At 38.4% G+C, this 13,271-nt stretch overlaps 1 protein-coding gene and 1 non-coding gene across 2 annotated transcripts; one reads left to right on the top strand and one right to left on the bottom strand.

Annotated features, from left to right (window-relative positions):
• Nucleotides 1-796: 796 nt before the first annotated feature.
• On the bottom strand, nucleotides 797-905 carry LOC111735590. Its single transcript, XR_002778860.1, has one exon. It is a non-coding gene; the product is annotated as a U6 spliceosomal RNA (small nuclear RNA).
• A 3,876-nt stretch (nucleotides 906-4,781) lies between these two features.
• On the top strand, nucleotides 4,782-11,745 carry LOC105311423 (methyltransferase-like protein 7A). Its single transcript, XM_011387414.2, has 2 exons — nucleotides 4,782-5,976; nucleotides 9,896-11,745. Exons 1-2 carry the CDS (start codon nucleotides 5,479-5,481, stop codon nucleotides 10,130-10,132), a joined length of 735 nt encoding a protein of 244 aa, XP_011385716.1. The 5' UTR covers nucleotides 4,782-5,478; the 3' UTR covers nucleotides 10,133-11,745.
• The last annotated feature ends 1,526 nt before the right edge of the window (nucleotides 11,746-13,271 follow it).

Genomic DNA, 13,271 nt, shown 5'->3' with positions numbered 1-13,271 from the left:
GAGGTAGATTTTAAGTCATAGGGCTTTTCCTTGAGTCTGCGTGTCATAACATCTGTGTACTTTAAACTCATGCCTATACAGTGCTCTCTACTAACTACATCTCAATAAAAGTGGAAAAATATTAACCTTGCTCTTTACCTCAAACATGTAGAAAGAAAATATAAGAGAAACTGCAACCGCGGAATAGGCAAGGATCACTAAAGCAAAAAAAAAGAAAAAAAATCATGGCCCATAAGAAAAAAGGCATAACCTACAATTTATCAAAATAAAAGACACACCTAAGAAAATGAAAAGGCAAGCAAGTCATGAACTGGGAACAGATATCTGACACATATGTATTTATACTATGTGTTATTTATATATTCTGAATAGAATATTCAGAATATATAAAGAACATAGTATAAACTAGAACACATAGAAATAGAATTTGTCAGATAAGAAACTGGTTGTTTCTGATCACTGAAAGCTGGATTCAAAGTAAGTTATAGCTAACAAGCTAATATTATAAATCTTTTCCATTCACAAATATAGTTTAAATCTGTCAATGTAAAGGTAAAGCATACTGGTTACTCATAATTACCTGTAGATGTAATTGAGACCACAATTCTATGTATAATTGGTATACTGTTGTGCATAGTTAATTATAGTTACCATCTTTCAAATTTACTGGGCATTCCTAATATTTTGTATTTATTGGTCATTAAGCTCCTAAAGAACTACCAGTCTGACAAACTGGTTGCATTTAATATTCTTTAAAGACACATAAGCTTGAAGGAAGAATTAGCATCTTTTTTTTTTTTTAAGGGAACGCTTTATGAATTTGCATGTCGTCCTCGCTCAGGGGCCATGCTAATCCTCTCTGTATTGTTCCAATTTGAGTATATCTGCTGCCGAAGCGAACACAGAATCTGCATCTCTTGATAGCTCATTTTCAAATTACTGATACAACTTTACCAGAGAAATTATTATATACCATGTCAAACATCAAAAAGCTGCAAAAAGTTTTCAAGACCGATGCATTCCTTGTTCAAAATCCAAAAATAAAGGTTTTCTAACTGAAAGCATTTATATTCCTAAGCTAAGTAAACAAAAAAACAAAGTTGAAGGAAAAAAAGGACCTCTCCACTTAACAGTCCACTCACTGAGTTACATAAAAGTATTTCCTATCCAACACTTTGTCAAATTCAAGATATGTATTTCCTAAGAACAGGTCAACAAGAGTTCATCTCAAACAGTCTTAACAGTGTTAACACAGTTATCCTTTCTTAACACTACAAGATTCCTTGGCTACCACGATCACATTAGTTGACTGAAATTTCTCAATCTTCTATACATTTTGAGCTTGGTTGGTCTATACACCAAACAAACCAAATCTCCTGTTACTTTACTACACTGACTCTCATAAGAATGTCTACATTTGTGAACCGCATGCAGTTTCAAAGCATCGGCAAGATAAGCCTTTTCAGCTGCATGTCTGAACTTCTTGAAGGTCTGGTACTGTGGCATTATGGGCCAGGGGAGAAAGGGAATGGAAAAGGCTGTGGGACCAGACGTGGTAAACCTAACCCACTGACCTACCTCTTACAACCACCGACAAACTCGAATCAATGGAGAAAAGACCGATTAAAAAATAAATGAGATCGGACCAATTGAGTAGCCGATTGATAAAAAAGATGAATCCATAACTCTTTATCCAAGGATAAATTCCGAATTTGAGTCAAAGACTTACATGTAAAAAATAAAACCATAACCATGCTTATGAATTAGAAAGATTAAGATTGTTAAAACATTCTTACTACCTAAAGTAACACACAGATTCGATGCAATCCCCATTAAAATACCAATGGCATTCTTCCCAGAACTAGAACACATCCCAAAATTTATATGGGACTACAAAAGACTCTGAAGAGCCAAAGAAACCTTGAGAAAGAACAAAGTGGGAGTTATTATGCTTCTCAACGTCAAAGTACATTACAAAGCTACGATAATCAAAACGGTACAGTACTGGCATGAAAACGAAAATATAGATCAATGGAATAGAGAACCCAGGAATAAATCCTTGTTTAAATGGTCAATTAATCTATGACAAAGGAGGGAAGGATATACAATAGGATAAAGACAGTCTCTTCAATAAGTGGTGTTGGGAAAACTGGACAGATACGTGCAAAAAAATGGAATCCAACCGCTTTCTTACACTATATACAAAAAGAAACTCAAAATGGTAGACTTAAATGTAAGACCTGAAACGATAAAATTCCTACAAAAAATCATAGGCAGTAAACTCTGACATCACTCTTAGCAATATCTTTTTGGACATGTCTCCTCAGTCAAAGGCAACAAAAGACAAAATAAACAAATGAGATTACATTGAACTGAAACAGTGAAGGAAACCATTAACAAAATGAAAAGGCAACTTACTGAATTGGAGAAGATAATCGCAAACGACACATCTGACAAGGGGTTAATATCCAAAACATAGAAGGCACTCGTACAACTTAACACCAAAAACAGAAACAAACCAATTGAAAAATGGGCAGAGGGGATATATAACAAGAGGCAACAAACTAACAAATAAAACAAAAAAACAGCTCATAGATGCTGTCGACAGAATAGTGGTTACCAGAGAAGGGAGGTGGGTGGACAAAGAGGGTAAAGGGGGTCAAATAAGGTGATGGATGAAGACGGGTCTTTGGATGGGGAGCACGCAATAGAGTATACAGATGTCAGATTATAAAGTCGTATACCTGAAATTTATACAATACTATTAACCGACGTTATCCGAAGAAATTTAACTTAAAAAATGGGCCAGAGGACCTAAATAGACATTTCCCCAAAGAGGACATACAGATGGCCAAGACAAATGAAAACACGCTCGACATCACTAATCAACAGAGAAATGCAAATTAAGACCACAATGAGATATCACCTCACACCTGTCAGAAGGGCTATCATCAATAAATCAAAGAACAAGTGCTGGCGAGGATGTGGAGAAAAGGGAACTCTCGTACACTGTTGGTGGGATTGCAAAATCGGTACAGCCACTATGGAAAACAGTCTGGAGGTTTCTCAAAAAATTAAAGATGGATATACCTTTTGACCGAGGAATTGCACTTCTGGGTATTTCTCCAAAGAAAACCGAAAGAATAATTTGTAAAGATCTATGCACCCCTATGTTCATGGCAGCACAATTTACAATAGCCAAGATACGGAAGCAGCCTAAAAGCCCATCAAACAGACGACTGGATAAAGAAGTTATGGTTCATATATACAAGGGAATATTACTCGGCCATTAAAAAAGTGAAATCTAACCATTTGCAATGACATGGATGGACCTAGAGGTTTTATGCTGAGTGAAATAAGCCAGAGAAAGATAAATACCTTATGATTTCACTTATATTTGGAATCTAAGGAATAACAAGAACAAACTCACATCAAAAACAGATTCCCAAATATAAAGGACAATCTGGTGATGGCCAGAGGGAAGGTGGGGTGAGGGGCTGGGAGAATGGGGTGAAGGGTTAAAGTACAAATTAGTAGTTGATAGATGGCCGTGGGGATGGGGAGCACGGCACAGAGAATGCAGTTAGCATTAATGCAATAGCTAGTGGAGAGCCAGAGGAGAGAGAGAGCAGTTAGGGGGATCGTTTTATAAACTATATAAATGTCTAACCAGTGTACTGTATACTTGAAACTAGTAATAAATTTTTTGTTAAATACATTGAAAAAAAGTTAAACACCTACCTACGTTCCACTCATAGGAATTTGTCCCGCAGAAATGAAAGCATAAGTTATTCTGGACACAACAATACTAATATTCACAGTAGCTTGATATGTAACAGCCAAAAACTAGAAACCATCCAAATGTCTGTCATAGGTGAGTGGATAAACAAACTGTTATACATCCACACAATGGAACACTGATCTGCAATAAAAATTAATCAACACATGCAACAATGTGGATGACTCTCAAAATAATTATGTTGAGTGAAAGAAGCCAAGCAAAAGAGTACATATTGCATGACTCCATTTACATAAGATTCTAGGAGATGCGAGTGAACTTCCAGTGACAGAAAACACATCAGCGGTTGCCTGGGGATGGGGAGGGCAGGAGGGAGGGACCACAAAGGGGCAAGAAGAAACTTTTGGGAGTGATAAATATGTTTATTATCTTGATCGAAATGACGGTTTCACAGATACATATGTCAAAACTTAATAAAATGTACGCTTTGTTTGTAGTCTGTTGTATGTCAGTTCTACCTCAAAAAAAGCTCTTCAAATGGGATATAATATTTATTGACTATGTAACCATCACCCAGTTTAAGAAAGTAAATGGAACCATTTATATCTGTGTTCTCTGATCACGCTACAGTTCAGGTTTTCTTGCTATAAACGAATGTTCGAAACTATTTTCTCAATACGTGAGGTTCCCAAACACGAATATTCTGGACTATTTTTATCTGAATTAGCTGAATGATGTAGTAGTTGTGCACAATTTGAAGTTGAAATGTGCGCTTTTAAAGATGAGCAGCCCAAAACAGTGACTTAAAAATACTGTTAAATTACGAATGTCTGAGAGTCTCAGCCCAGAATACAAAAGAGGGGCAGGGAATTCTTACTAACTGTGGCCAGGGAGGCAATCCTTTCATTTCTCTTTTCAAAACACGCAGTAGGGGGTGGGGAGTGGGAGGAATGCCGGAGCCAGCCGGCTGAGACGAACAGCACCTGAGAGGGGGAGTGAGGATTAAAGAAAAGACATGGACAAGAGATAGAGTCGGGAGGCCGTACAGTGAATACTGCAGCCCCGAGTTTATTTACAACACACTACTTATAGCATCGCAATGAGAAAACAGCAGTCACAACCCAAGGTCAGCCGAATTACCTATCCTGCAAAACAATGAAGCTCTCACAACTCTGAACTCTCTGCTCTGCTATCAAGCTCCCTTCTTTGAAAATACTGAGTGCTTCAAATAGTTTAGTGCCACTTATCTCAGAGCTTGCCAAGTTAGCCCGGCTCCCAACAGAGGAAGAGAGGTGAAATAGGAGGAGGAAGACTTTGCCTTTTGTCTTCCCGTGCACTACAACCAGGCTCCGCCCATGGATTCTATTGGAGGAATGGGATACGGTCTAAATGCCTATAAAACTACAGACGGAAACTAGCAGTGGTCTCCAAACTCAGAGAAAGGGGAGTAGGAATAGATTTGGAATAAGAGATTGTAATCACCTTTCCTTCTAAGGAAAGGCTGGGAAACTTTTCGTTTTGCTTCATGAAAACTAAGCTAAGAGCCAATTTTTCTCAAACATCTGTTAACTGGGTGAAATGAGCTTCTTGCCCATGATTGGACTGCAGTTGAAGCTTTCTATTTAGCACGCCCAGTTCTTTTCTCTTCAGCTGATCGCTCTGCCCTGTGGCCGGAAGCCAACATCCGGGGATTAAAGGAGTCAGGTCTCTAAATCCTTGGTTATTTCCTCTTCTGAGTGATGGCGCTGAGTATCTTTATCATCCAGCTGGCCCTCCGCTTCCTGCTATTTCCCGTGTACCTGCTGTACTTCCTGGGTTTGTGGAACTGGATATGCAAAAATTGGTTCCCCTATTTCATAAGGAATTTCAGTGTGACATACAACAAACAGATGGCGAGCAAGAAGCGGGAGCTCTTCAGCAACCTACAGGAGTTTGAGGGCCCCTCCGGAAAGCTGTCCCTGCTGGAGGTGGGCTGTGGCAGCGGGACCAACTTCCAGTTCTATCCGCCTGGATGCAGGGTGACCTGTGTTGACCCCAACCCCAACTTTAAGAAGTTCTTGATCGAGAGCATTGCCGAGAACCGACACCTGCAGTTTGAGGGCTTTGTGGTGGCTGCTGGGGAGAACATGCACTCGATAGCCGATGGCTCCATGGACGTGGTGGTCTGCACCCTGGTCCTGTGCTCCGTGAAGAACCAGGAGCAATTCCTCCGGGAGGTGTGCAGAGTGCTGAGGCCGGTGAGTTGGGGTGTGAGGAGGACTGGTTAGTAGCAACTGCTGTCTCCAAGGGCAATCCTATCAATTTCAGGTGGATCAAATACTCTTAAGTAAAAAGTAAAACTACTAGAGAAAACACTGTTGAATTTTTTAAAATCTTAGAGTGGGAAAGAAGCTATAAAGAAAAATACTGATACATCTGAATACATGAAATTTTAAAATGCCTGCAGAGAAAAAAAGGGCTGTAAACAAAGTTAAAAAAAAAACAAAAACAAAAACCAAGAACAAACTTGGAAAAAGTATTTGCCTGGAGTGACAGACAGAGGGTTAACTTCATATTAAAAGGCATTACAAGTCAAAAGATCAATAGGATTTTTTAAATCACTAAGAAAAGCACAAGAGAAAACTATGCGAGAGCACGAACAAATAGATATAGCCAATTATATGATAAAAATGCTCAACCTTACAATTAAAGAACAAATTAAAGCAAGATAGCATTTTTACCTATTATACTGTCAGAGACCTTGAAGGTCAATATGGTGTTGGGGTGGATTTGGGAGGTTGGACACCCTCATACACACTGGAGGAAGTGCCCTCTTTGGAGGGCAATTTGATAGCAAAATTTCAGGTGCACACAGTCTTTTATCCAGTATGAATTCATGGTATAGCTATGCTGCACAAATGTGCAAAACCTCCTCTATATGCAAAGATATTCATTACAGTATCTGTAATAGTGCAAATCGGAAACACCTAAAAGTCCATCGATAGGAGGCTGTTCGAGTAAATTGTCACGCAATATAAAGGAAATCTGTGAAGCTGTTAAAAAGAACAAAGAAGAATTATCTACGTTGATATGGAACAATCCCCAAGAGATAATGTTAAATTAAAAAATAAAGAATCAAAGTGTAGAATATTATGTAGAGGATAAGCCCATTTATGTGAAAGGGGTAAGAATATGCCTAAATATGTATATATGTTAATGGAAATGATAGACAAGAAACTATCCGAGTGGTTGACTCTTGGGAATGGGACTGAATGCCAGGGAAGAATTACTTTCCATATTTAACTTTCTGCATAGTTTGAAATTCTTAATACCTGTACGTAATTTTCACATTTTTTTTTAAAAAACTAATTTAAAATAGTTTTATTCTAAATACAGTTGAACATAAATAAAGTATGGATATCAACATTTGCATTTACTATTCTAGGAGAAAAAGATGTTCTGTAATCCCATCTAATTTTCTAATAAAGGAAGTTCCTCAGGAAAATAAAAGGACTTGGAATTAGGGTCTAGAGGTAATTATATGTCTTTAGCTCAAAGACAGACCAACATCAAAGTAATAAATGAAAAAGGTCTGATCCTTATACTCAAATGCTGAGTTCTTGTAGCCTAAACCTGGCACGAATTGGGCGCGGTTCGTAGATGTTTTGCTTACAGTATTACTAACAACGCCCCTGCAAAGCAAGTAATTACTACTCCTGTTTATAGCACTGATAATAATCTTCTTAAGGGGATTCATAGACCTCCTTAGCTCCTGCGAAGCCCCACTCTCTCCTGAATGTAACCAGGAGCTTTATTACATTTTCAATGAACCCTCACAACAGTCCTTTAAAGCAGGTATTGTCTTCATGTTGGGTTGAGGAAACAGACTCAGACAGGTTAAGAAACTTGCCCAAAGGAACACAGCTAATAGGTCTGACTTTCTTTAATGCAAATATCCTTACCGCTGCACCACACTGACTGTCACTAGGGCTTCTTCTCTAACTTCAACATTTCTACCAGTTTGAGGGCTGTTCTTCCTCTGCCCATCCCTAACTACTCGAGTTTCTTTTTTGGTTCTCGTTTCATTTATATACCCCCTGGGCAATCCCAGGTGCCCTCAAAGTTTTTAATTACCACGCATACACAGGCGGTTTCCAAATCTAAATATCTAGCTCAGATCTCTCTTCTAACCCCAAACGTGCATGTCCAGCTGTCCACTCGACAGTCACCTGTGTTATCCAGGGGGCGATACTGACCTCCCAGATCTGGGTCTCCTCCTTTCTCTCCTGTCCTATTCTACAGAAATTCTTCTTCTTCTTTTCTTTTTTTAATCAAGAAATCTCAAGTTTTTCATTAGTAAACACAAGTCTTACACTTACCCACAGAATCTGGGAGAACTCCATCTCCCAGCTCTCTGCCTGGGATAGCCAAGATTAGGGTACTAGAAGAGGCTAAGAAGAACGAGGCAGTCACCACGGGTTTCGGGGGGGACTGTCGGGTCCCTTTCTCCCCTACTTATCTCAGACTTAGGTAGAAAACTTCTAAAGACCCCTTAATAATTTGTAGCCTCTACTGTATCTATACTTTACCTATACTTATAGGACTGTCCTTGATGAAAGCAGCAGTTGCGAATTCCCACGTGACAGTAATTTACACATAGCATCCACTGATTGAACAAAATACCTACTGACAAAATGTTACCATGAATCGAGTAATGTTTTTAAGATGATTCAGTATTTTAATTAATCATCATTTACACCCTTGTGACAATGCTACAAAAGTATAAGACATGGTTATTTGGTCTCAGGCAGTGCTTGGTGTGGATTCACACTCTGCCATACTCTGCTTTCAAAGCAGAGCCTGAGAACAATTTTCAGATGAATTAAAATATTTTTAAAAGAAGAAGTTTTTTAAAAATGTAATTAAAAGGCTAGCAACAAACAGGGGGAAACGTTGGTAGTATACATAGTCTCATTATACTAAAAGTTCTCACTAATCAGTAAGGAAAAAACCAACACTCTATTAAAAAACTGATAAATCGCAAAAGACAAAATCTAAATAACCAATAAGGTTTAGTAAAAGATGTTATATCTATTAAGAATATTAAAGATATGCATATTATTGAAAATGAAATACCATTTACCCATCAAATGGACACAAATACAGGGGAGAAAAAAGTACTGATGAGAGTTTATTGGAAATGGGCACTCACATCCATTGCTAGTATGAATATCAATTTACTTTTCCAAAGGGCAATTTTATAACCTGTACCAACAGCTTTAAAAAGGCACAGACTGTTGACTCAGCGATTCCACTTTTTTTGTTTTTAATTTATTTGGAAAGAATTAGAGATGGTTGCGTAGATTTATGGATAAGGATATTCACTATAACAGTATTTATAATAGTGAATAATTAGAAATAACCTAAATCAGAACAGTGAAATAAGAGGTGATACCGTCAGTGGTTCTAAAATTGTATTTTAGAACAATATTCAGGTACATAAATAAAATCAAGCAGGTTACAAAACGATGTATATTCCAATCCTAGCGTTAAGGAAAAAATACATATTCACCTAAAGTACACACAAAGCCTTAACAGTAGTTATCAAAAGGTAATGGAATGGTGGATGTTTTTCTTTCTAAACTGTTACTTTCTAAATTTTCTAAAATAAACATATTGGTAAGGCAGTATTGCCAGCCTCTGGTGCCTAACCATTGAGGTTCAAAAACTGATTCTGACATTTACAGGCTGTGTAAACGTAGGCAAGTTGGTTATTTTCTATGTGCTTATTTTCTCAGTTCTCGCATCTGTAAAAATAGGGATGATACCAAATGAGATTATTGTGAGGATTAAGCGAGTTAATATGTGATAGGCATCAAGGATACAGCAGTAACTGCTTTAAGTTTTAACTATTGTTATGCATTGTTTATACGATCAGAAAACAGAAGTGTTAATAATGGCTTTTTTTTTTTTAATTGCTTTAGATTGGCAGCTCTGTATAAAATTTGACAGAAAATGAAACTATTGACCAAAATAATGTCTTAGTAAGTTTTAACTTATCCATGTCTTCTCATGAAGTTGGCCTGTGGGGCCGCTGAAATCTGAAGCTTCAAATAATCTTATAGATCTGATTTCCCAAAAAAATCTTTGAAATGTATGTGTTTGTCTCTTTCTCAGGGAGGAGCTTTTTATTTCATGGAGCATGTAGCAGCTGAGCATTCAACCGGGACTTACTTCTGGCAACAGGTCCTGCAGCCTGTTTGGTACCTTCTATTTGATGGGTGCCACGTGACCAGAGAGAGCTGGAAGACCCTGGAGCGGGCCAGCTTCTCTAAGCTGAAGCTGCAGCACTTACATGCCCCACTGCCGTTTGAGGTGGTACGCCCTCACATTTATGGATGTGCTCTGAAATAGCATGAGAGGGGAGTAGAGAGCTGAATGAATGGCTCACATCATTTGAGCTTTTACACTTAAAATACTAATTGAGAGAGGAGAAATCATTTATTAGGTAAAGTTGAATTTCACTCCTAAAAGTTTAGGTTCTACGCTATTTAGCTATTTTCTATTGTCTCCCAAAGAATCAAAAACAAAACAAAACGGCTTTGAACTCTCCTTTAACTTATTTCCCATTTGCCCCAAGAATACTTGCCGGCGGCAACTGTGGCTGCAGCGTTTACCCCAAGATAACTCGCAGACTGCAGTCCTAACCTCACCCCCAAAGTTTGCCATGAAATATCTCGTTTTTATTATTATTTTTGTATCGCTCTGGCATATCGATAATCTTTGGAAACAAATGACATCATTCTATTTATAGCATTCTGTTTTCAGTAGTGGTATTTCCAAATACAAAATATAGTAATTTTCGATCGCTGGAAATGTCAAATGCTAGAAAACGTAGCATTCCTACGCATGATGTTAACATTATTCTCAAATGGCTATTAGCCGAAGATCTATGCGATGACTCCGATTTATGTACACACTTGTTACATTAGGACCAAAGATGAGTTCTTTTTAAAAATAACTCTAAGAAGTTTCTATATTTTATGTTCACATTGTAAATCGATCAGATTTGCTTCAGTCTCAAAGAGCGTATTTATGTAAAATTAACTTAACGCTGGCAGTGAGCTGCACTTTTTTCTTCTAAATGGGAAAAAGGGTAAAAGGGAACAGTGACATTTCCAACTGTCTTCTTTAAATTCTTACCCAACAAATTTGAACTCCACACCCTATGAGAGCTTGGTGTAAAAGTTAAATCACTCAAAAGAAGACTTTGAAAAGGGAGAAGGAAAAAGATCTTAGTAATCCACAAACTGAATAAAGAAATATGAACTGAAAATCCAAATCTAATAAGCAGAGATTTTTTAAAAAGGAAATCTGAATCTCTTTGCTCTTAATGGCACTGGCTTTCAAAATTAACGTACCAGGATGCCACACCTAGTTCTGCTGCCTTTGTCACGCCTTTTATTCCAGTATTCCACCAAAGTTGGTTTTTCTGTATTCCAGTCTTCGATTCTTAAAATGAAGATTATACTTGACCCTTACATCTACAGAACTCTCTGAGCCAAGTAAGGTTCTTAGGTTCATTTTCTTTTTCATCTAGCATACACTTTGCTGAATGCAATAAATTGCAGGCAAGGAGAAAGCCCACTGTAATTAGGAAAACCTTATATAATTAGGTGCATTTTGTAAGAGCCTTTAAAAGCCAGGCAATCTGTGAGTCTGTAAAGAAGTGGACAATTATTTTTTGGATTATCCTGCTCAAATTCCCACTCCTGTCCCAAGATAAATCCCCTTTTCCTCGCAACCATGGAAATCTTTGTAAATCCGCACAAGTGCTTTGAAAACAAGTGCCGTGTTGGTCAGAGGGTGTGAGAATAGGATTTTTCAGCAGTAGTTTGAATGTATTTAATAAATTTAGTATATTTTCTGAGATGATTTTGTAAAGGGACTACTTTAAATAGCAAAGCGATCGATAAATTCACATATATTTTAGAAACAGAAGTAAAATAAATAGTATATATACTTGCTGGCTTGGTTTCATTTTTCTTCATACCTCGGGGAGGGCTTTCTTTCATTGTGGAAAGTTAAGCGATTTGAACATACAGATTTGTCTTTCTACAGCCAGGTAACTATAAAAACAGCTAACGGAGTTTAGAAAAAGCAATTTTGGAAGTATCCGAAAGAGTTTTGAAAAGTTCAAGTCCAAAGATCTCGTTTGCTAAAACAATAGACCAGAAAGAAAGGACACTTGCTACTCCACCTCTCTGGATCATGAAAACAGCTAGTTACAACAGTGAGATTGCGACACTCATGTAAGGCCCCCTAGCTATGGAACATGAATCTCCTCCCTCTACAGTCTTCCCAAAGTAGAACCTCCCTAATCTACCTACCTACTGGTCAGGTCTTTCTAGTGATTGAGAAATATCAAAAGCCACAGGTTGACATGGTAAAATATTACTGACATACTGGCAGGTAAATAATAGCAAAGTACAAAGTATTAGACACATTCTTGTCAATAGCATCTGACCTATGTGGTGTGGCAAATATTTTCCTCACTTGCTATAGACAACACTGACATGTAGAGAAATAAATGAAGTTTCTTACATTCCACAAGTCACAGAGCAAGTCTTAGAAGCCCTGATTCCCCAAACCACAAAACCTGTTTTGACCATAACTGCCATATTACCTTCTCACTGCTTTCCTCCTCAGGCCCATAAAACATTTATAATCATTCCAAGAGCCCGAGGAAGTGACTTAAGCCTCTGCAGAAAAAAGGCAAAAACATGTCCAATGTCTTTTAGGTCCTGTGTTGGTTAAGATTTCTTTCATTACAAGTAACAGAACTCCCAATCCAAAAAATCTTAAGCAGATAAAGGACTTTACTCAAATTAGTGAAAAGCATAGAGACAGAAAGCCTCAGGTAGAGCTTGAGCAGGGCTCTGATAATGTTATCAAGAGCCAGGCAGGGTCTAGGGCCATGTTTGCCTTTCTCTCTGTCGGAGGTGGGACATCTACGGAAGGAGTGCCAATCTTCATGCTTCCAGGGCTCAAGGCAAGTCAAAAAGATCGAGTTCACGAGAATGGGAAAAAATAGTGTAGGTAGAGGCTCTGTTCGTCCCTCTTACGAACAAATCAAAGTTGTGACAGAAACATGGAACGAACAGCAAGGAAAGTTGCCTAGAATCTAGTGAACAGATGGCACTACAACTAGGGAGATAACTAATCAACCTGCAACTATAGAAGGTAGGAGCGGGCAAAGACAGGAGGCTGCCTGGTTCAAGCAGCTGAGTGGGGCAGAGGCTACAGTAGCAGCAGCCGGCAGCTGCAGATACCAATGAAAGGGGCCGTGTCTGTGAGCAGAATTTCACGATGACGGACCTGCTTGCTCTGAGCACCAACACACTGGGTCGACTGCACGGGGTAGAGGGGGTTGTGCACTGGGACTTACAAGAGGACACTGAGTTGTCAGAGTGAGGGCAGGAGCTGAGGCTCTCTCCCTGGCAGAAGTGCTGGCAGTATCCATTGTTCCTCTGTTGAGTCCTTCTCCCTTCCA

This window comes from Pteropus vampyrus, unplaced genomic scaffold, assembly GCF_000151845.1.
Source record: "Pteropus vampyrus isolate Shadow unplaced genomic scaffold, Pvam_2.0 Scaffold1000003898, whole genome shotgun sequence".
Lineage (NCBI taxonomy): Eukaryota > Metazoa > Chordata > Mammalia > Chiroptera > Pteropodidae > Pteropus > Pteropus vampyrus.
The sequence above is the reverse complement of the archived record's forward strand: the minus strand, read 5'-3'. Positions and strand labels throughout refer to the sequence as shown.